This window comes from Gorilla gorilla, chromosome 23 (genome assembly GCF_029281585.2).
Source record: "Gorilla gorilla gorilla isolate KB3781 chromosome 23, NHGRI_mGorGor1-v2.1_pri, whole genome shotgun sequence".
Classification (NCBI taxonomy): domain Eukaryota; kingdom Metazoa; phylum Chordata; class Mammalia; order Primates; family Hominidae; genus Gorilla; species Gorilla gorilla.
In genome coordinates, this window is record NC_086018.1 from 39088766 (window position 1) to 39112061 (window position 23296).

A 23296-nucleotide genomic window follows, 5' to 3' on the forward strand; every position below is an offset into this window, starting at 1 on the left:
GGCGAAGGAGGGGAGCGCGGCGCGAGGAGGGGCCGCCTGCGCCGCCGCCGGAGCGGGGCCTCCTCGGTGGGCTCCGCGTCGGCGCGGGCGTGCGGACGGCGCTGCTCGGCCCGGCCCCCTCGGCCCTCTGGTCCGGCCAGCTCAGCTCCCGGCGTCCTTGCCGCGCCTCCGCCGGCCGCCGCGCGATGTGAGGCGGCGGCGCAAGCCTGGCTCTCGGCTCGGGCGAGCTCTCTGCGGCCATTAGGGGCCGGTGCGGCGGCGGCGGCGCGGAGCGCGGCGGCAGGAGGAGGGTTCGGAGGGTGGGGGCGCAGGCCCGGGAGGGGGCACCGGGAGGAGGTGAGTGTCTCTTGTCGCCTCCTCCTCTCCCCCCTTTTCGCCCCCGCCTCCTTGTGGCGATGAGAAGGAGGAGGACAGCGCCGAGGAGGAAGAGGCTGATGGCGGCGGCGGAGCTCCGAGAGACCTCGGCTGGGCAGGGGCCGGCCGTGGCGGGCCGGGGACTGCGCCTCTAGAGCCGCGAGTTCTCGGGAATTCGCCGCAGCGGACGCGCTCGGCGAATTTGTGCTCTTGTGCCCTCCTCCGGGCTTGGGCCCAGGCCCAGCCCCTCGCACTTGCCCTTACCTTTTCTATCGAGTCCGCATCCCTCTCCAGCCACTGCGACCCGGCAAAAAGAAAAAGGAACTTCCCCCACCCCCTCGGGTGCCGTCGGAGCCCCCCAGCCCACCCCTGGGTGCGGCGCGGGGACCCCGGGCCGAAGAAGAGATTTCCTGAGGATTCTGGTTTTCCTCGCTTGTATCTCCGAAAGAATTAAAAATGGCCGAGAATGTGGTGGAACCGGGGCCGCCTTCAGCCAAGCGGCCTAAACTCTCATCTCCGGCCCTCTCGGCGTCCGCCAGCGATGGCACAGGTTAGTTTCGGCAGCCCCGGCCTTCCACGTTCCCTTTAATCTTTTCTACTCGGTGCGCCTTTATTCTTCCATTTTTTTTTTTTCTTCCTTTCTCTCTAGTTCCCTGCCCCTTAATTAATTTTAAAGGTATTTGAATGAGCTGGTCGAAGACGTCCAGTAGCCCAACCATTTTCTTTGCCTCCTAATACATTGATTGCAACACTATGTCATATCGGTGTGTGTTCTGGAATTAGAGCTCGTAAGTGGGTGCTATATAGAAATGGCCTGTATTGTTGCTCTCATGCAATTTAATTTGGGAAATGCCAATGTATTTGTGTGTAAGAGCTCCTATGCAATTTAAGTTTCATTTTTTTTGTTCTTGGCAAATGAATTTCGAATCCTTTCTCCTTACTGTACTTACTGTGTTTCCTCTACTTTCCACTCTTCGAAATTTTCTCTCCTTTGCAGAATATTTTCTGTTGAGGAATAGGGTGTAAAAAAATCTTGATTTTGTGTGTGCGAGGTCCAAGATTTCAGGTTAGAGGTGAAGTTTAACAATTCTTTTATCTTACCTACCATTCTTAGCTTTTTTTTCCTTTTTCTTCTTATTTGCTTTAAGAATCAATACGGAGCGCAGTTCATTTCACATCTCCCAGTTCTTTGGTGTGAGACCAAAATGTCTGAAACTCTGGGTTTTTAGGTTGGGAGAACAGGGGCATGTTCTTTGCAGTTTGCAGTCACTTTCTCATTTTAGGGGAAATAAAAAAGATAAACAATTTTGTGGAGTTACGTACCTGGAAATCAAGGTTAGAAGTTGAAAGAGTTCCAATCATGAACTACAAACATGAACTGGTTGTACAGAAGTTTAAAATGTGCATTAGATTTGGTGTTTGTGTGTGTCTTTGTCTTTTTACACTTTTAAACATACTTGGAGATCAGGATTTTCGTTTAAAAGCTTTACGGATTCTTTAGTTCATTCAGTTGTGGACTAGCTCCTTTGTCAGGAGAAGTTCAGGGAGACTTCTTCCATCATCCCTTCATTCTTTTCTTACAGTTAGTTTAATGGTGTTATACTGATGGGTAAGGACCTTTTCTTTGCTGGGATAATGAAGATGAAGAATGGCTGGCCATCTGACAGTCCACAAGATGTTCCCCTTTACTACGGAGCATCTCTTTAACTCCCTGAGAGCAGGCTCAGCGTCATCCCTCCATCTGCCAGTGAGAGTGCATAATGGAGTTAAATGTACCCTTTGAGTTTGTAGAGAACTTCGAGAGCATGTTTCTAAATAGGCTTCATTTCAGAGGGTGAAAATGGGAAGACAGAGCTAATGCTTTGAATTCGTTGCTTTTATAAGAAAGATGTGAAATGAGTTTAAGTTAACCTGCAAAAATTGAGAAGTAGGAATCTTGCAGAGTTCCTCTACCTAAGGCTTGTAACATTGATTATGCATGAACTTTGATCTGTACCTATTCTATGAAGGTACTGTAGTCTCCAGGGATTTTTTTAGCTGTTTTTTTCCTTCAGAATTCATACACATACACAAACGTCGTTGTATTCCTTTGCACCTACTAAAGTGCCGTTCAGAAACATTTTTTAGATCATCTTTAGACACTTAATCACCTGTAGATTTTTGTGGTGTTTCTTTCGTATTTGTGTAATGTGGTAGTTTTTGCTTTTTAGTTTTGGTGTAACGTGGTAGTCGATTTTACATTGGAGTTAGCCAGTGACTTGGAACGTAGGGGAAACTTTTTTGTGTACTTTGAGTAGTCCTGATTTGAGCAGTTTCGTCTTGGAGCTGTATTTAAATACTTCTGTTCAGGTGTGCTACTACTTTCTCCATGTCGGTCTGTTTTGCTACTTGAAATATCTTTGAATAATTACAAGAGTTTTAAATGTGTTAAGTGGGCTTTTATAGTTTAAAAAAAAACTCTCAACATTGAGATTAATTCATTCACTCATAATGCTAAGAGTTTATCTTAGTTACTTTTCTAAATTTTGTAATGAGGGTTAACTTTACCCCCCTCCCCAAATCAAGATTCTACTCCAGGAATTCTTTGGTGTACAGTTTTTAATTGTAACCAGTCTGGGAGTCTGGGTTTGGGGAAGGGGAGAAGTGAGTATAAAGAAAATACTGTCCCTCTGTTAACTTACTTCAAGTTGGGTACTATTGTAATTTTTTTTTTTTTTTTTTTTTTTTTGAGATGGAGTCTCGCTCTGTCACCCAGGCTGGAGTGCAGTGGTGCGATCTCACTACAACCTCTGCCTCCTGGGTTAAAGCAGTTCTGTCTCAGCCTCCCTAGTAGCTAGGACTACAGGCGCAGACCACCACGCCTGGCTGATTTTTGTATTTTTAGTTGAGACAGGATTTCACCATATTGGTCAGGCTGGTCTCGAACTCCTGCCCTCAAGTGATCCACCCACCTTGGCCTCCCGAAGTGCTGGGGTTACAGGTATGAGCCGCCCGGCCAGAGGTACCATTATATCTTGAAATTTTTTTTTTTTTTTTTTGACATTCTGCAGTTTGTAATATATTTGCAGGTAACTTTTATTGGAGGCACATCACCTTTTAAAACTTTTAAGTTTCTAACTTGTAACTTTTGATTTTTGAGTTGTCACTTGGGTATTTTATAAATGTGAAAGAAAAATATTTCTTGATATTATGGTTTTTGTCTAGAACTGGTTGAAATAAGCCCGAAATTCTAGCGCCTACAGACTTTTTTTAAAAAAGTGATTTAGGCTTGCAAATCTCATGATGCAAATATATCCACCAAGAGCGTTCTAATGTCAGCTTTAAAGGAAAGAAAACTGGAATCCAATGGGATGACATGCTAAAGTGTTACAAATCAAATTAGTACTTAAGTCTCAACCTCTGAATTTCTGTTTAATACTCAGATATTCTTCTAAAAAATTTCCAGGTTGATTCAAATAACTTAGGTTAAACTCAACTTTTACGTGTTGGGATGGGGAAGAGAAGACTTATTTGTAGCCTTCACACCTTTATGTTCCTGTTTCAGTATTTGCATTTGATCCATTGAAATTTTTATTTCATTTGGTATGGTTAGGGTAAAACAAATCATTTGAGAAATGACATTTTGTTCTCCCTCTCCCTCCAAAAAAAAAAAGATTATGAAAGCCACTTGTAAACTTTTTTTTGTAAAAATGACCAAAAGACTAGAAAAGTTAATGTTAGGCAAATCCTGGAAATATCTTTTGGAGCTGTTTCTGATCATCTGAGTGATGGAAATGATGAGGGTCATCTGTTGTCTTCATTACTCAGTGAACATGTTTTGTCACTGCTTCGTAAACGCTTAATGCCATATGCACTTAAAAAGCACCTGGAAAGATAGGATTTTAGGATCTGGCATATAATTAAGTAGGGTAAAGATCCTTCTGGTCTTGGTACAGTTTTGTGGCCCTGGGTTTTGTGCTTTTTTGTTTTTTGAGTTTTTCCCCCATTTCAAAGACACAGGGCAGATAGTGTGTAAAGTATACCTGCCTTTTGACCAGTAGATTAATGTACACAGTGGAGAAGTGGTAAGGCTTTTTAAAATGTCAGCTCTACTTTTTTTTTTTTTTTTTTTTTTTTGAGACAGAGGTTTACTCTCATTGCCCAGGCTGGAGTGCAGTAGCGCGATCTTGGCTCACTGCAACCTCCACCTCCCAGGTTCAAGCGATTCTCTGCTTCAGCCTCCTCAGTAGCTGGGATTGCAGGTGTCCACAACCATGCCCAGCTAAGTTTTGTATTTTTTAGTAGAGACAGTATTTCACCATTTTGGCCAGGCTGGTCTCGAACTCCTGACCTCAGGTGATCCACCCGCCTCAGCCTCCCAAAGTGCTGGGAATACAGGCGTGAGCCACCACGCGCGGCTGTCAGCTCTATTTTCTTAAAATGCCATTGTGTTAGTGGTTCGTCATCCTAACCAAAACATTTTGATCAAGACCATTTATTTTCCAGCTCTGTAACTTGTGATATGCTATGTTTTATTTTGGCTTGAATGTTTACATAAGAGTTTGCTTCTGGAGTCTTGCAGATACAGCTCCTTGATTTAGTGAGGCATTGCTCTCCTCAGTATTAAATTGCAAAACATTTTACTAAAGTGCTTTAAGTTTTTCTGGCAATTATTCTCAAGGCCTTGTAAGTTCATTTATAGGACTTCAAGAAGGTTGTCTCTGGTTGATAGTGAGATAAAGTGACTTTCAAGTTGTAAATCTTGAATGCGTTACAATATGGGTGTCTTATTCCAGCAGGAGTTCATCTTCTATAGCAGAGGTTGGAATTGTATTGGCATGTCCAGTGAATGGATAATAGGGAGGAGGGAGGAAAGGGTTTCTGCCTTGGTGGCCTTTTGGCATTATTTTGTGTTTTTCTTTGCTTTTCTCTCTCTTCTTTATTTAATAAAAACAAAAAAATGGAAACAGTTGAAAATTAATACAAAGTGGTATTTGTAGGGACATTAAGTGGTAAATAGGAAAGAGAAAAAAGAGTAGGAAGAATGTTGCAGATACAAGTGGGAGTGTAAAATACTTTTTCCTGGTATATTTACAAAAACAATTTGAGAGTTATTCTGCCAATTCGTATACCCAGCAATTAATGGAAAAGTAAAAGATGCTACTTTTATGTTTGTCCAGATTTTAGGGTTTCCTCCTTTGAAGATTTATAAAGTTGAATATTTTTTTAAGTGAGGCAAGCAGTAAAATTAATGGGCAAATGAAACCAATTATACCAAGTCTAAAATTTTTCTTTTTTTTTTTTTTTTTGAGGCAGAATCTCTCTTTGTAGCTGGGAGTACAGGCGCCCGCCACCATGTCCAGCTAATTTTTTGTATTTTTGGTAGAGACGGGGTTTCACCATGTTGGCCATGATGGTCTCGATCGCCTGACCTTGTGAACCGCCCATCTCGGCCTCCCAAAGTGCTGGGATTACAGGCGTGAGCCACCGCGCCCAGCGAAAATTTTTTTTTTTTTTAATACTTTTAAGTTTTAGGATACATGTGCACAACGTGCAGGTTTGTTACGTATGTATACATGTGCCATGTTGGTGTGCTGCACCCATTAACTCGTCATTTAGCATTAGGTATATCTCCTAATGCTATCCCTCTCCCCTCCCCGCTAAAAAATTTTTTAACATTGAACTTCGCAGGTGATTTTTTTTCGCTTAATAGACGGTAGTTTCATTCTGAAATTTTCATGGGAAATTACTGCTCACTTTCCCAGAAACGCTTAGGACAAATAATAATTGAGGTGTTAAGCCTCTTCTGAGCAATTTGGATATAATTTGTTTTTAGATCTAGATTCTTTTTTATAAATGTCCCAAAGCAATTAGAAGTAATTTTTTTTTTTTGAGACGGAGTCTCGCTCTGTCGCCTAGGCTGGAGTGCAGTGGTGCGATCTCGGGTCACTGCAAGCTCCGCCTCCCGGGTTCAAGCCATTCTCCTGCCTCAGCCTCCCGAGTAGCTGGGACTACAGGCGCCCGCCACCACACCCGGCTAATTTTTTGTATTTTTAGTAGAGATGGGGTTTCACCGTGTTAGCAAGGATGGTCTCCATACACTGACCTCGTGATCCGCCCACCTCAGCCTCCCAAAGTGCTGGGATTACAGGCGTGAGCCATCGCGCCTGGCCCTAGAAGTAATTTTGTTGAGAGAGAGAGAGTAAAACTAAAAGTACTGAAGAGTAGGAGAGTAGCTAAGAGAATGAGTATTGGAGTCAGACTGCTAGAGTTCATAGCCCAGGCTTGTATTTATTAACTGTGAACTTTGGGCCAAATACTTAATCTGGCTCAACCTCCTCACATTTATTCCTAACCACAGCCCTGTAAGGTGGGTACCCACCTTATAGGAATCCACCTTACTTACCCACCTTACAGGATTGTGGTTAGGAATAAATGAGAATTCTCTTTATCAGATGCTTAGGACTATGCTTGCTTCTGTGTAGTATGTGTTCATTGTTAACTGTTTTTAACTTTACTGCTAAATATATCAGAAGGAAAGCAGTGGTAGATGGTTTGGGGGTTGTTTTTGTTTTTTTGATTTGAAACGAAGTCTTGCTCTGTTGCCCAAGCTGGAGTACAGTGGCGTGATCTCGGCCTACGGCAGCCTCCGTCTCCTGGCTTCAAGCGATTCTCCTGCTCAGCCTCCGGAGTAGCTGGGACTACAGCTGCGCAGCACCATGCCCGGCTAATTTTTGTATTTTTAGTAGAGACAGGGTTTCACTATATTGGTCAGGCTGGTCTTGAAGTCCTGACCTCGTGATCCACCCACCTCGGCCTCCCAAAATGTTGGGATTACAGGCATGAGCCACCGCGCCCGGCCTGTTTTTGTTTTGTTTTTAGTGGATATACAGTAGTCCCCCCTTATTCTTGCGGGATACATTCCAGGATCTCCAGTGGATACCTGAAACCCTGTATAGTAGTGAATATAATTGTCATCAGTCAGAACATACTTCTGTCCGTGTCTTCCACACACAAATTTAATGCCTTTTCCATCTTAACTAATCACTTGTCATGCACTGTGGCTGTGATGTTTGCAGTTTGAGGTACAACAGCAAAACTATCACGAATTTTTTTCCTTCACAATTTCATGTATAGATTTGATCTTTGTAACCTCCGCATACAATTTTTTTTCATTCCATATTAAGTCAAGAACTTTCACCTTTAAGCAATTTACAGCTTCTCTTTGGCATATCCAAATAGCTGTCATTGCTACTTTTGGACTTAGGGACTGTCATTAAGTAAAATAAGGGTTACTTAAAACTCAAGCATTGCCCTGCCCCATAGTCAGTCTGACAATCTGAAAGCTGAGATGGCTACTAAGTGACAAATGGCTGGTAGTTTATACAGGTGAATACATTAGACCGAGGGGAGATTCACTACCCGGTCAGGTGAGATTTCATCAGGCTACTCAGAATGGTGCACAGTTCAAAACGTTGTGGCTCACGCGTGTAATCCTGGCACTTTGGGAGATTGAGGCAGGAGGATTGCTGGAGGCCAGGCATTCAAGACCAGCCTGGGCAATGTAGTGGGACCCCCCATCCCCCCCACCATCTCTATAAAAAAAATTTAAAAAGTCAGCAAGGCATGATGGCATGCTTCTGTAGTCCTAGCTTCTTGGGAGGCTTAAGGTGTGAGGATCTCTTGAGCCCAGGAGTTTTGAGGTTACAGTGAGCTATGATGACACCACTGTACACTCCAGCCTAGGTGACATAGCAAGACTCTGTTTCTAAAACAACAAAAATTAGTGTTTATTTCTGCAGTTTTCTTTGTAATATTTTTGTACCACAGGTGTTTGAAATGGCAGAAAATGAAACGGGATAAGGATGAACTCCTGTATAGATAGACTGGATAAAGAGAAAGCCAAGTGCATGATGTTCATAGAGGAGTCTTAAGAGTAAGCCTTATGTTATCTATCCAAATGTTGTTTTCTAGGAGTATAAGAATATAGGAACAGAGCTTAAAATGGAAAAATACTGTACAGTTAGCCTTCCGTATCTGAGGGTTCCGTGTTTGTGGAGTAAGCCACAGATTGAAAATATTTAGGGGAAAAAATCAATGGTTGCATCTGTACTGGACATGTACAGACTTTATTTTCTTGTCATTATTCCCTAAACAATACAGTGCACCAACTATTTATGTTGCATTTACACTGCATTAGGTATTGTAAATAATCCAGAAAGAATTCAAAGTATATGGGTGGGTGGGTGTAGGTTATATGCAAATACTACATGTCCCCTTTATATCAGGGACTGGAGCATCCTCAGATTTTGGTATCTGCAGTGGAGGGAGTGGATTCTGGAACCAATTCCCAGCAGATACCAAGGGACAACCATATATATATAGTATCATGACATCTTGTATCATGTCACGTATATATATATATATATCATATATATAATATCATGTCACGTTTACAAGACATCTTATATATACTATCATGCAAGATGTCTTGTATACGTAATAGAAATGAAAATCAGCAGATAAGGCATAATGAGAAAATGGAAAACATTGTTCTTGTTAGAAATGTTCAAGAATGGCTTCTTGATAAAGAACTGTGTTAGGCATAATTTTTTCTTTCTTCTTTTTAGACACAGAGTCTCACTCTGTTTCCTAGACAGGAGTGTAGTGGTGCAATCCTGGCTCACTGTAGCCTCCATCTCCTGGGTTCAAGCGATTCTCCTGCCTCAACCTCCCAAGTAGCTGGGATTACAGGCACCTGCCACCATGCCTGGCTAATGTTTGTATTTTTAGTAGAGATAGGGTTTCACCGTGTTGGCCAGGCTGGTCTCGAACTCCTGACCTCAGTCTGCCCACCTTGGCCTCCCAAAGTGCTGGTATTAGAGGCGAGAGCCACAGTGCCTGGCCAATTAAGCATAATTTTTTCTATTTTTCATTTTCTTACGTGGATCTTTTTTTTTTTTTTGAGACGGAGTCTAGCTCTGTCACCCAGGCTAGAGTGCAGTGACACGATCTCGGCTCACTGCCAGCTCCACCTCCCGGGTTCACGCCATTCTCCTGCCTCAGCCTCCCTCGTGGCTGGGACTACAGGCACCTGCCACCATGCCCGGCTAATTTTTGTATTTTTAGTAGAGATGGGGTTTCACCATGTTAGGCAGGATGGTCTCGATCTGCTGACCTCATAATCTACCCTTCTCGGCCTCCCAAAGTGCTGGGATTACAGGGGTAAGCCACCGTGCCCAGCCACCTGGGTCTTAAAGAATAAATTTTCTTGAGATGGAGTCTTGCTGTGTTGCCCAGGCTGAAGTTATCCTCCTGCTTCAGCCTCCTGAGTAGCTGGGATTGCAGATGTGAGCCACTATGCCTGCCTCTAAGAAACTTTCTTATAAAGGAGGAAGAAGAAAAGTAGCAGTGCAGTGCTCCAAATAATTTTTTTACAACACTTAAGGAAGAACTACCTTTAACTTGTAGCACTAGAGATTCTGTTTCAAAGAATGCACAAGAATACTTACCCTTATTACTTGTAATATACTCTCATATTTTCTGCTTTTTTTTTTCTTTTTTTTTTAGTACTGGTTTGCAGCCTACTATATTGATTTTTATGACCCACTGTTGGCTTGTGAGCCATAATTTGAAGAATGCTGGTGTAGAAGAGTTGACAAGATGGCAGTTATTCTGTATTAGGCCAACATTTTCTGTATGCCAGGCACTTATCCTCTGTACATTGTTCCTTCTTTCCTTCCTGGAGTTTATAGATAAGGGAAGAAGACTGGCATTCACGGAGTCTGGTGTGATCAGCATTGTATTTGGGAAGTACATATATAGTGGGAGGAACAGGAGGACCTAACGCAGTAGTTACCCTGGCGGCTGTCTTTGAGGAATTGTGTCTGATTTTGGGATCTCACAGATAGAGATAGGGGTAGTAAAAATGAGCCCAGGCTAGAAAGGAGACTGTGTGAGGCCAGGTATATCCTGTTCTGGGAACCTGTGAGTGCTATCTGACTGGTAGAATAGCCAAAAACTTGACTGTAGAGGTGAGCAAGGGGGCCAATCATGGAGGGCTTATAATACAGGAATTTAGACTTTCCATTTTACCCATTTAATGGATGGGGCAGAATTGTGCTTTAGGCAGTTAAGTAAAAGGAGGAATAGTTTGGGAAGAAGCAGGGAAAAACGGGAGGCAGGGAGACCAGTGAAACAGCTGTTTTAGGGTTCCAGCCACCCTTACCACAGAAGATGGAAAGAAGTGGAAAGATTTGAGGGAAGATGGATGATCAGCCAGAACTTGGTGATTGATTAGAAGTTAGGTAGTAAGATGGACAAATCAAGGATAATTCCCAAGTTTAAAGTTTGAGCAACTTGTTGGGTGATGATTTATTTATTATTTATTTATTTATTTTGAGACAATCTCTGACCCAGGTTGGAGTGCAGTGGTGTGATCTCAGCTCACTGCAACCTCCGCCTTCCGGGTTCAAGCGATTGTCATGCCTCAGCCTCCCAAGTAGCTGGGACTAAAGGCATCCGCCACCACGCCTGGCTAATTTTTGTATTTTTAGTAGAGATGGGGTTTCACCATGTTGATCAGGCTGGTCTCGAACTCTGGCCTCAAGTGATCTGCTCACCTTGGCCTCCCAAAAGTGCTGGGATTACAGGCATGAGCATCTGTGCCCAGCTGGATAATTATTTAATAAATTGGGGAGCATAGGAAGCATAGTATTTGTGAAGTGGGTAGGCAGGTGTGATGGGGGTAGTGATGTTACATTTGGGGCGTTTTGAAGTTGGTGGTTCTTCTGAGTTGAGCAGTCAGTCACTCTTTTCATTTGCTGCACCTTTATCTCATTTTAGCCAGCAGACATTGAATACCTACCAAGTCTTAGGTATTTGCAATGTAAAGACGAATTAAGGTGCCTTCTGCTGTCAAAGACTTCAGAGATACAGTGGGGTTGGTATACATGTCCACACAGTTTTCCCGTAAGTTATGCTTTAAAAGGTTTTTTAAATGTTCTGTATAAAGGCAGGGGATAGGGGTTGCTTTTGACAGAGTAGGTTTGGAGCGTTGATGGAAAACTTCATGGAGAAAATGTATATTTGAACAGGGTTGGTGGAAATTACAGTAACATACCTTAGAAGTAGGGAAAGTTGGAAGGGTTTTTCAGATGAAGCTGACATGTTTCTGATGTGGCTAGAATATACGCTGTGTGATAGGGTTTTTCATGGGAGAGAGATGGGAAAGGATGTTGGGGTTCTATTGTGGAAAGAGAAATATGCTAAGGAATTTGCCATTTATCTTAGCATCAGGATAAGAATTGTATGAGCAGGGAAGTGACATGGTTGGGGAAAGACTAATTCTGGTAACACCGTACAGAGCAGCAGTAGGTAGAACCTATGGCAGGAAGACTAGGAGTACGTTATTTACCTCTTTTGAAATGAGCTTGTCATTTGCCTTGGAAGTTTTTGGTAAATTGTAATTAACAAAGTGAATTGTTTATTTTGTTCAAGATCCATGCTTGGTTTGCCAGTTGTTATAAATGTAGAAAATACACCAGATACCAACTTAGAAACCATTCACTCTCCTTGTTATTTACAGATATGCAAGGTTTTTTTGTTGTTGTTTTTGTTTTGTTTTGTTTTTAAAGGGTATGTTTCTCCATCTAGGATTCCCTATAGGCCTTCCCTTGTAACAAATCTCAAGGTTTGCTCAAAATCAAGAAATGTTCGGTGACAGTTAAGTTAGCACACAATTTAGGCTTACTATAAAACATGTCGAGTTGATTCTTAAGGTGGGATTTTAATAAATAATAGTGTCTTCATCATGTAGTTTTTTTGTTTTTTTTTTTTCATACAGAGTCTTGCTCTGTTGCCCAGGCTGGAGTGCAGTGGTGTGATCTTGGCTCACTGCAACCTCTGCCTCCCCAGTTCAAGTGATTTTCCTGCCTCAGCCTCCCAAGTAGCTGGGATTACAGGCGCCCGCCACCACACCCAGCTAATTTTTGTATTTTTAGTAGACACAGGGTTTTGCGATGTTGGCCAGGCTGACCTTGAACTCCTGACCTCAGGCGATCCGCCCGCCTCAGCCTCCCAAAGTGCTGGGGTTACAGGCGTGAGCCGCCATGCCCGGCCTCATGTAGTTATTTTCACAAGAAGTGTCACTATATTAATACATTGAAAAAGAGCAAGGTGAATTGTCAATGTGAATTTTCTAAACATGGCCCCAGGTCACATTCTTCATCAACTAAAGCACTTCATCTCTTTAAAATTAAAGACTTAAGGCTGGGCGCAGTGGCCTACACCTGTAATCCCAGCACTATGGGAGGCTGAGGCAGGTGGATTACTTGAGGTCAGGAATTCAAGACCAGCCTGGCCAACATGGTGAAACCCCATCTCTACTAAAAATACAAAAATTAGCTGGGCATGGCCGGGCGCGGTGGCTTGCGCCTGTAATCCCAGCACTTTGGGAGGCCAAGACGGGCAGATCACGAGGTCAGGAGATTGAAACCATCCTGGGTAACACGGTGTAACCCCGTCTCTACTAAAAATACAAAAAAATTAGCCGCGGTGTAACCCCGTCTCTACTAAAAATACAGAAAAATTAGCTGGGCGTAGTGGCGGGTGCCTGTAGTCCCAGCTACTCAGGAGGCTGAGGCAGGAGAATGGCATGAACCCATAGTGGCGGGCACCTGTAGTCCCAGCTACTCAGGAGGCTGAGGCAGGAGAATGGAGTGAACCCAGGAGGCGGAGCTTGCAGTGAGCCGAGATCGTGCCACTGCACTCCAGCCTAGGTGACAGAGCGAGACTCCATCTCAGAAAAAAAAAAAAAAACAGCTGGGCGTGGTGGCAGGCGCCTGTAGTCCCAGCTACTCGGGAGGCTGAGGCAAGGGAATCTCTTGAACCCGGGAGGCGGAGGTTGCCATGAGCTAAGATTGCACCTGGGCCACGAGAGCGAAACTGCATCTCAAAAAAAAAAAAAAAATTCAATATTGAAATGTTTTGGGTTTTTTTGTTTGTTTGTTTCTTTTTTTGAGATGGAGTCTCACTCTGTCATCCAGGCTGGAGTGCAGTGGTGCAGTCTCTGCTCACTGCAGCCTCCGCCTCCCGGGTTCATGCGATTCTCCTGCCTCAGCCTCCTGAGTAGCTGGGACTACAGGCACATGCCACCACAGCCGGCTAATTCTTGTATTTTTAGTAGAGATGGGGTTTCACTATGTTGGCCAGGCTGGTCTTGAACTCCTGACCTCATGATCCACCCGCCTCAGCCTCCCAAAGTGTTGGGATTACAGGCGTGAGCCACCACCCCTGGCGTGTTGGGGTTTAAGAAGAATAAACTTCGAGTTAGTCTCTTCCCAAAGTATACCTTTTGATGTCATGATAGCAGGACCATGTGAAGAGTACATATTTTGAAATTTGCTTGCACTTTTGCCCTTTCACTCTATTGGATTTCAAAATTCAACAGCTGTCAGCATTTGTAGCTATGTAATCTTGTATAATTATCATCTTTTATCCAAATTTGTATAAAACTTATAAGTTTTCCTAATTTTTTTGGAGTATTAGAGATCTTGCCTATCTTTCCAGCATGGATATTTTATTTTAATTTTCTTAATGTTCCTTCAAATTACGTAGTTTGAAATGTTTGTACATCTTTATTTCCTTGCTAGATGGGTTGTTTATATGATTAGATAATTCTTCATTTACAGAGGGTTAAAGTACCTTTTTTAAATGAAGTACTGAATAGAGGTTAGGAAAGTTGTTGGAACCTGATAAATTTGTAAAATTTACAAAATTTCTCATTTTAAAAGCTACAGTTTTAAAATTTCATGCTTTTTAAGCATGCAGTGTAAGAGTAGGAGTGTCCAAAAGCAATAAGAACAAGAAATCTTTGTAAGATTGGTAGTTTCAGTGTTTAGCCAAACCATTATCAGAATTAGAATGACTAATGTTATGTAGGTTTGGTTTTCAACTCCATTCTTTTTTTGTTTCGTTTTTTAAAAAATTCCAAATCTCTAACCTGGCCTTGGCGCTCTGAGTCTTCTGATGTCTGCCCACCTCATCACTCACTTTGTTCTCCCCACTTTGTTTATTTCAATTGCTGAACTGGCTGAGCTTTTACTCTCCCCACCTTAGGTTGTTCCACTCTTCATCTATCAAGCTCCTACTCATCCTGTGGACTCAACCACTGGGTTAGATGAAAGAAAAGTTTGACGTGTCCACTCTTTAAAAACATTAAGTGTTTTTTGTTGTTTGTTTGAGACTGTCGTCCAGGCTGTAGTGCAGTGGCTCAATCTTGGCTCACGGCAGCCTCGACCTCCTGGGCTAAATGTTCCTCCCACCTCGGCCTGTAGCTGCACCACCATGCCTGGCTAATTTTTAAATTTTTTTTTGTAGAGGCAGGGTCTTGCTATGTTGCCCAGGCTTGTCTAAAACTCCTGGGCTCAAGCAGGCTGCCTTGGCCTCCCAAAGTGCCATGATTACAGTTGTGAGCCACCTACCAGGTCTGGCCTAAAAGCATTTTTTTATTTTTATTTTTTGAGGTGGAATCTCGCACTGTCGCCCAGGCTGGAGTGCAGTAGCGCGATCTCGGCTTACTGCAACCTCCGCCTCCAAGGTTCGGGTGATTCTCAAGCCTCAGCCTCCTGAGTAGCTGGGATTACAGGCGTGCGCCATCACCCCCGGCTCATTTTTGTATTTTTAGTAGCAATGGGGTTTCACCATGTTGGCCAGGCTGGTCTCAAACTCCTCATCTCCGCCAGTCTAGGCCTTCCAAAGTGCTGAGATTACAGGCGTGAGCCACGGTGCCTGACCTAAAAGCATTTTAATGCCACAGAGAAAGCCAGCTAAAGGGAGGAGGAGCAGTAGATGGATTCTGTCTTCTAAGTGGGATTTGAGAATTGACTAGATTTTAAATAATTAATAAAGGTGTTTTACTTAATGAACACAGTTTAAGAGAACTGAGTTGATTTTACTTCATTTTACCTGAAGTACAAAGGTAAGTGTGTTTACTCAAGAAATAATATGTGAGCCTTTTAAGTAAAAAAAAAAAAAAGTGTAACTGTGAGAGATACTAATATAGTAGAATTAGATTTTGAGCCATAATTATTTTAATTTTAAATTACATTTTGTGTCATAGTTAAGTAACTAGAAAATTGTCTGATTTATGTTCATAGTACAGTGTTTGGGATTATATTTTTAATGGTCCTAATTTTGAAGGTTATGCTTCATTTATATATAATCATTTGTTCAGTTTCTCACATATCATTGAATTATTTTGATCCTTTGATTTTTGGAAAGGCTAAATGAACCGAGATTATTTTTTATTTATTTATTTGGAGTTTGGCTTTTGTTGCCCAAACTGGAGTGCAATGGTGCAGTCTCGGCTCACTGCAACCTCTGCCTCCTGGGTTCAAGCGATTCTCCTGCCTCAGCCTCCCAAGTAGCTGGGATTACAGGCATGCGCCACCACACCCAGCCAATTTTGTATTTTTTTTTTATAGAGACAGAGTTTTTCCATGTTAGTCAGGCTGGTCTTGAACTCCCGACCTCAGGTGATAGCTTGCCTCAGCCTCCCAAAGTGCTGGGATTACAGGCGTGAGCCACCACGCCCAGCCACCGAGTTTATTTTACAAGGGATTATATGGTTACATCTGTTGCAAGGAGCAGACCACAAGCAATACAGAAGACAACAAGGGTGATCTACAGAATCAGTATGTAATAATGAAAGAATGTTTTGACTCAACACTAGTTTCCCACGTGTTTAATCCAAACTCAGTTGTTGTTTAAATTGTTACATTTCTAATATACGGTCCACTGGGTAAACCATGTATTAGGCTAAACTTTTCTTTTTCTTTTTTTTTTTTTTTTTTTTTTTTTTTTGAGACAGGGTCTCATTCTGTCGCCCAGTCTGGAGTGCAGTGGCGTGATCATGGCTCACTGCAACCTCAACCTCCTGGGCTCAAGCAGTCCTCCCATCTCAGCCTCCCAAGTAGTTGGGACTACAGATGTGCACCACCATGCCTGGCTAATTTTTGTATTTTTTTGTTGACACTGGTGTCCTTCTACATTCCAGGCTGGCCTTGAACTCCTGTGTTCAAGCACCCTCCAGCCTCGGCCTTCCAAAGTGGTAGGATTATAGGCGTGAGCCATGGTGCCCAACCTATGCTAAACTTTTCACATCAGATTTATATGTGTCCTGTCCCGTTTTACTTCACCATGATTGGACTCAGTGTACACTCAGATGAAGAAACTTCAAAAAAAAAAAATACTGCTCCTTGTGAAGCAGAAGAAACATTTTACTGAAAGTGATGTTTGTATTGGAGCATCATTAAAGGCATAAAGGAACTTGTGAACAAACTACTTGGTAGAAGCAGCCTGGTGATGTTGATTGGTTGATACTTTAGTAAGCAGGAAATGTCTTACTGGAGATAGTTCCTTCATTTCAACAGTCATTTGTGATACTGTTTTTTAATATTTGCCATAGGATAGTTAAAAGGTAATGGAACAAACTTCAGATTTATAAATTTTTAATTAAATACAAAGGGGGCAAAAGTAGATAAATATCTTAAGAGCTCACCTTACTGTCTAGAAAAAATACTTGCTGGCCCAGCGCCGTGGCACACATATGTAATCCCAGCACTTTGGGAGGCCAAGGTGGGAGGCTTGCCTGAGCCCAGGAGATTCAGACCTGGGGTAACATGGTGAGACCCCCATCTCAACAAAATAAAAAATTAGGTGTGGTGATGCGTGCCTTTGGTGGCAGCTACTAAGGAGGATTGCTTGAGCCAGGAGGTGAAGCTGCAGTGTGCTGTGATCCCGTCGCTCCACTCCAGGCGGGGCGACAGAGCAAGACCCTGTCTCAAAAAAAAAACAAAAAACAGAAAACATGAGACAGCAATCAAATACAATAGATTTGGCTTCAGTAAATGAAAACCCTCACTGTAGGCCCTAGAATAACAAGACTTCTATATTGCTAAAGCTGATTACTGCTTGATGAAGTCTGTACATGTGATATGGCTAGTATGAACTTCTGAGGTTGTTGAGATGAATGAGAATAAACATGTGAGGTGCCAAGAAAAATGCCTGACACATTGAAAGTGCTGGATAAATGTATGCTGTCATCATTGTAAGCTGGGCTATCTCCTAATAGTGTAATGAGTCCATTGAATAACAATAGGTAACATGTTTATAGTGCTTAGTGTGTGCCAGGTACTGTTCTAAACACTTTACATTTATTCACTCATTTAATCACAAATAACATGAAGTAGGCACTTTGCTGTTGTGCAGAGATGGAAACAAGATTATTCCCTGCATCTTTTTTTTTTTGGCGGGGGGAGGAGGACGGGGACGGATGGAGTTGGTTTTTTTTGGAGCTTCTGAGACCCAAGCTTCAGGCCATGCTCCCCCAAGCACCTCCCCCCCACCACCCCCCGAGATGTAGTCTTGCTCTGTTTCCCAGGCTGGAGTGCAATGGCGTGATCTCAGCTAAATGGAACTTCTCCCTCCCGGGCTCAAGCAATTCTCCTGCCCCGGCCTCCTGAGTAGCTGGGATTACAGGCACCTGACACCACGCCCAGCTAATTTTTGTATTTTTAGTAGAGATGGGGTTTCACCATGTTGGCCAGGCTCGAACTCTTGACCTCAGGTGATCTGCTCGCCTCGGCCTCCCGAAGTGCTGGGATTACAGGTGTGACCCACTGTGCCCATCCTGTTCCCCGCCCCCCCCCCTTTTTTTTAAGTTACTGAGACAGAGCCTCACTTGGTCACCCAGGCTGGAGTGCAGTGGCAGGATCATAGCGCACTGCACCCTCAACCTCCTGGGCTCAAGCAGGCCCTTTGAGTAACTGGGACCTGTAGGTGCATGCCAGCATATCCAGCTAATTTTTTTTTTTTTTTTTTTTTTTTGAGACAAAGTCTCACTCTGTTGCCCAAGCTGGAGTGCAGTGGTGTCATTGCAACCTCCACCTCCCGGGTTCAACTGATTCTCCTGCCTCAGCCTCCCGACTAGCTGGGACTACAGGCATGCTCCACCATTCCCGGCTGATTTTTTTATTTTTAGTAGAGATGGGATTTCACTATGTTGGCCAGGCTGGTCTTGAACACCTGGCCTCCAGCGATCCACCCACCTCGGCCTCCCAAAGTAAAGTGCTGGGATTGCAGATGTGAGCTACCACATCCGGCCTATATCCAGCTAATTTTTAAAAATAATATTTCTGTAGAGAGGTGGTCTTTCTCCCCTCGGCCTTCCAATGTGCTAGGATTACAGGCGTGAGCCACCCTGCTGGCTGTCTTTTCCTTTTTATCTTTTCACACTTCCAGTGGTCCTTGGGATCTGTGTATACTTTAGAATCATCTTGTCCAGTTTCTTGACAAACTTCTAGAAGTTTGATTGATACTGCATTGAATCTATAGATCAGTACTGGGGAATGATGTCTTTAATACTGAGGATTTCTAAGTGTTTGAGATATTCTATTTAGTCAGCCTTTACTTTTGAGTTTACACCTGTTTTATATACATTGTCAGTTTTTCCCTATGTTATAAATCTTTTTTTTTTTTTTTTTTTTTTTAATTTGAGATAGAGTCTCACTCTTGTCACCCAGGCCGGAATGCAGTGGTACAATTTCTGCTCACTGCAAACTCTGCCTCCTGGATTCAAGCGATTCTCGTGCCTCAGCCTTCTGAGTAGCTGGGACTACAGGCATGTGCCACCACGCGCAGCTAATTTTGGTATTTTTAGTGGAGACCGGGTTTCACCACGTTGGCCAGGCTGGTCTCAGCTGGTCTTAAACTCCTGACCTCCAGCAGTCCACCTGTCTCAGCCTCCCAAAGTGCTAGGATTACAGGCGTGAGCCACTGTGCCCAGCTCTACATTATTTAAAAAATTATTTGTAACCATTTGTTGCTGGCATACAGAAATTCACTTTGATACGTTTATATTTATGGTATAACCAGTCATCTTGCTAACCTCTCACAATTTCCAGTTGTGTGTATTTCTTTAAAATTGACAACAGTTGTGTATATTCATGGGGTATAGTGTGATGTTATATGTATTTGCTTTGAACTTTCTATGTCAACAGTTATATTATCTGCAGACAATAAGTTTTGTTTCTTCCTTTTTCCTTTTTCTTTCTTTCCTTCTTTTTTGTTTTGAGATGGAGTTTTGCTTTTGTCACCCAGGCTAGAGTGCAGTGGCACTATCTGGGCTCACCACAACCTCTGCTTCCCAAGTCAAGCGATTCTCCTGCCTCAGCCTCTTAAGTAGCTGAGGTTATGGCCTGCGCCACCACATACCGCTAATTTTGTATTTTTGGTAGAGACGGGGTTTCTCCATGTTGCTCAGGCTGGTCTTGAACACCCGACCTCAGGTGAACGCCTGCCTTGGCCTGCTAAAGTGCTGGGATTACAGGTGAGAACCACCATGCCCGGACTTTTTTCTCTTTTTTTTTTTTTTCTTTTTTAGAACTTGTAACCTTTTTTTTTTTTTTGGAGACCGAGTCTCTCTGTCACCCAGGCTGGAGTGCAGTGGCGCGATCCCCACTCACTGCAAGCTCCGCCTCCCGGGTTCACGCCATCCTCCTGCCTCAGCCTCCCGAGTAGCTGCGACTACAGGCATCCGCCACCGCGCCCGGCTAATTTTTTGTATTTTTTTAGTAGAGACAGGGTTTCACTGTGTTAGCCAGTATGGTCTTGATCTCCTGACCTCGTGATCCGCCCGCCTTGGCCTCCCAAAGTGCTGGGATTACAAGTGTGAGCCACCACGCTTGGCCACCTATTTTTTTATGTGTGTGTGTGAGACAGAGTCTCGCTCTGTCACCCAGCCTGGAGTGCGGTGGCACTGTCTCTGCTCACTGCAACCTCTGCTTCCCCGGGTTCAAGCAGTTCCCTGCTTCAGCCTCCCAAGTAGCTGGGACTACAGGCGCCTGCCACCACACCCAGCTAATTTTTTGTTTTGTTTTGTTTTTAGTAGAGATGGGGTTTCGCTATATTGGCCAGGCTGGTCTCAAGCTCCTGACCTCAAGTGATCTGCCCACGTTGGCCTCCCAAAGTGCTGGGATTACAGGCATGAGCCACTGTGCCTGGCCAAGATGAATCTTATATTTTCTTTATCCTTTGTTACTATGGCGAATGCCAGTTTATAGATGTTCTGGTGTCCCCTGGATTCCTGGGATTATCCCAACTTGATGATGATTTTTGAGCCTTTGGTTTGCTCTTTTTAAAGAGTCTTGTTTCTGTGTCCATGAAGAAGATTGGCCTGTGTTTTTCTTATACTGGCCATGTGTAATTTTTATATTATTTCTGTTTTTTTTTTTAAGAAGTATTTGTGGTAGCTTGAATTGTATTTTCCTTGAAAGTTTGGTGTAGGGCATGCCTGTAAACAATTCGGATATGGTTCTTTCTTTATGGAAAGATTAACCAAGGACTTATTTTCTCTAATAGCAGTAGGATTACGCTGGTCTGGCTTCCCATGTGCCTATTAACCAGCTTCAGGTTTACTAGTATATTATACTACCCTTCCCCCCTTTTTTGCTGGAGTATTTTAAAGCAAATCCTAGCCATGTCATTTCACCAGAAATATTTCAATGTATATCTTTCAGTAAAAAGGATTTATTTTAAAATTATGCCATTGTTATAGTCAATAAAGTTAATGATTTCTTAATATCACCCATTGCTCAGTCTGTACTTAAATATCTCTTACTCTCATTTCAAAATGTGTGTTTATAGTTGGCTTGTTTGAGTCAGGATTCCACCCCGCCCCCCAACTTATGCTGTGGATTTGTTGGAGAAACTGGGACATTCCATATCCTATATGATTTCTTTTTTATTAAGGTTTGAGTATTTTCTCCGGAATTTATTTATTTTGTATGTTTTCTTCATTTGTATAAAGTTGATAGTATTGCTTTATCTTTTAATTTTCTTTTTTTCTTAACCTTCTTGAAGTTCGTCTTTTGTTACTCCAAAAAACTAACTTCTAGTTTTGGTAATGCTGTTACATTCCTATTTCCTCTTTCGTTTATGCTTTTGTCTTTGATTGTCTTCTTCATATTAATACTATTTTTCTAATATAATTTGGATACTTAATTCATTATTAGCAACCTCAGGAGACTCACTGGAGAGTTCATTAATTTGTAACTTTATTTATTATTATTATTTTTTTGAGACGGAGTCTCGCTCTGTCGCCCAGGCTGGAGTGAAGTGGCGCGATCTCGGCTCACTGCAAACTCTGTCTCCCGGGTTCATGCCATTCTCCTGCCTCAGCCTCCTTAGTAGCTGGGACTATAGGCGCCTGCCACCACGCCCTGCTAATTTTTTGTATTTTTAGTAGAGACGGGGTTTCACCGTGTTATCCAGGATGGTCTCGATCTCCTGACCTCGTGATCCGCCCACCTCGGCCTCCCAAAGTGCTGGGATTACAGGCGTGAGCCACTGCGCCCGGCCTTTTTAACTTTATTTTCTAACATAGGCCTTTAGGTTTTGAAATATATTTTTTATTACTCAATTTCCTTTGTGATTTCTTTTGTAATTTATCACTGCCTGTTTTTAAAATTTCTAAAGTGGAGATTTTTTTGCCCTCTATGTTCAGTATACTAATGATAAAATATTTTCTTGGATACTCCAGGGGAAAAGTAAAAATTGCAAATAAAGTATGATCTCAGTTTTGTAAATCACGTAAGTATAAGGAAATAATGAAGGAACTATATCAGTATATTAAGCAGTCATTTTTGAATAGTGGTTTTAGGTCAGTTTTGTTACACATTTGGGTGTTTGTTGTTGTTGTTGTTGTTTGAGATAGGATCTTGCTCTGTCACCCAGGCTAGAGTGCAGTGGTACATTCACGGCTCACTGCAGCCTCAACTTCCCAAGCTGCCGCTATCCTCCTTCCTCAGCCTCCCTAGTAGCTGAGACCACAGGTACAGGCCACTAGGCCTGGCTGAGTTTTTTTGTGCAGTTTGGTTTTCTCCATGTTGCCCAGGCTGGTCTGCTGAGCTCGAGCCATCTGCCCTCCTTGGCCTCACAGAGTGTTGTTGGGATTACAGGTTGTGAGCCAAAGTGCTTAGCCTTGTGACACATTTTTGATGGAGGAGCCCATATGATATTTCAAAAGGAAAGAGTAATTCTGTAAAACTCTGGACTCTAAATTATGCCCTGAGATCTTGGGATACAATTTGACTTAGTTCATATATGACCACATGTTGGTTTAGTTAATATATGACCATGTGCTTACTATGTTGCCAGTAGGCAAGGAGCTGGTATATAAGTGGTAAAACATGTCCTTCGCGAAGAATGCATGGTTGGAGTGAGGGGTGGTCACAAGGGATGGCAAGGGGAGGAGAGGAGGCAAACCCAGAGATAATTTCAGTGACATGATAAAATGCTAAAAGGTACAGAAGGAGCAGGATTGGGAAGGAAAAAAAAAAACTACAAGAAGAGGAAGGGCACATACAGGAAGAGTTATACTTAGGAACCAAGATTAATTGGATCAAGTAGACCATTAAGGCAATATTTTGTCTTCAAGGGTTGGTCCATTTTTTAAGAGGATAATAGCTGTGGATTTTTTGTTGTTGTTAGTAGACAAGGTCTCACAGTGCCCAGACTTGATGTGAATTCCTGGGCTCAAGCTATCCTCTTGCCTCAGCCTCCTGAGTAGCTTGGACTATAGGTGTGTACCACTATGCCCAGCACCCAGTAATGCCTTTTTAATGTGAAAACTACTTTAGAGAATTGAAAGGAAAGAAAACTCAAATAATTTCTATAATAGGTTAATACTGTCAATAGGTCAATCGGGAGTAATTTTCTTCCCCCAGGGGACGTTTGGTGATGTCTGGAGACAGTTTTGATTGTCACAATTGGGATATGGGTGCTACTGGCATAAGTAGAAAGACCAGGAGTCTCGTAATGATGTTAGAGGGCACAAGACAATCCCCCTCCACCCACAACAAAGAATTATCACATAGCTCAAAATGTTAATAGTGCCAGGGTT

The 23296-nt window shown here is 42.8% G+C and overlaps 1 protein-coding gene across 2 annotated transcripts in view; it reads left to right on the plus strand.

The window, feature by feature from the left end:
* Nucleotides 1-609: 609 nt before the first annotated feature.
* The window catches only part of EP300 (E1A binding protein p300), an 89158-nt gene continuing 66471 nt past the window's right edge, over nucleotides 610-23296 (plus strand). For both annotated transcript variants that reach the window (XM_019018610.4, XM_004063524.5), the window contains exon 1: nucleotides 610-904. In XM_019018610.4, the coding sequence (XP_018874155.3) occupies nucleotides 811-904 (94 nt within the window). In that variant the 5' untranslated portion in view covers nucleotides 610-810. The remainder of the gene's footprint in view (nucleotides 905-23296) is intronic.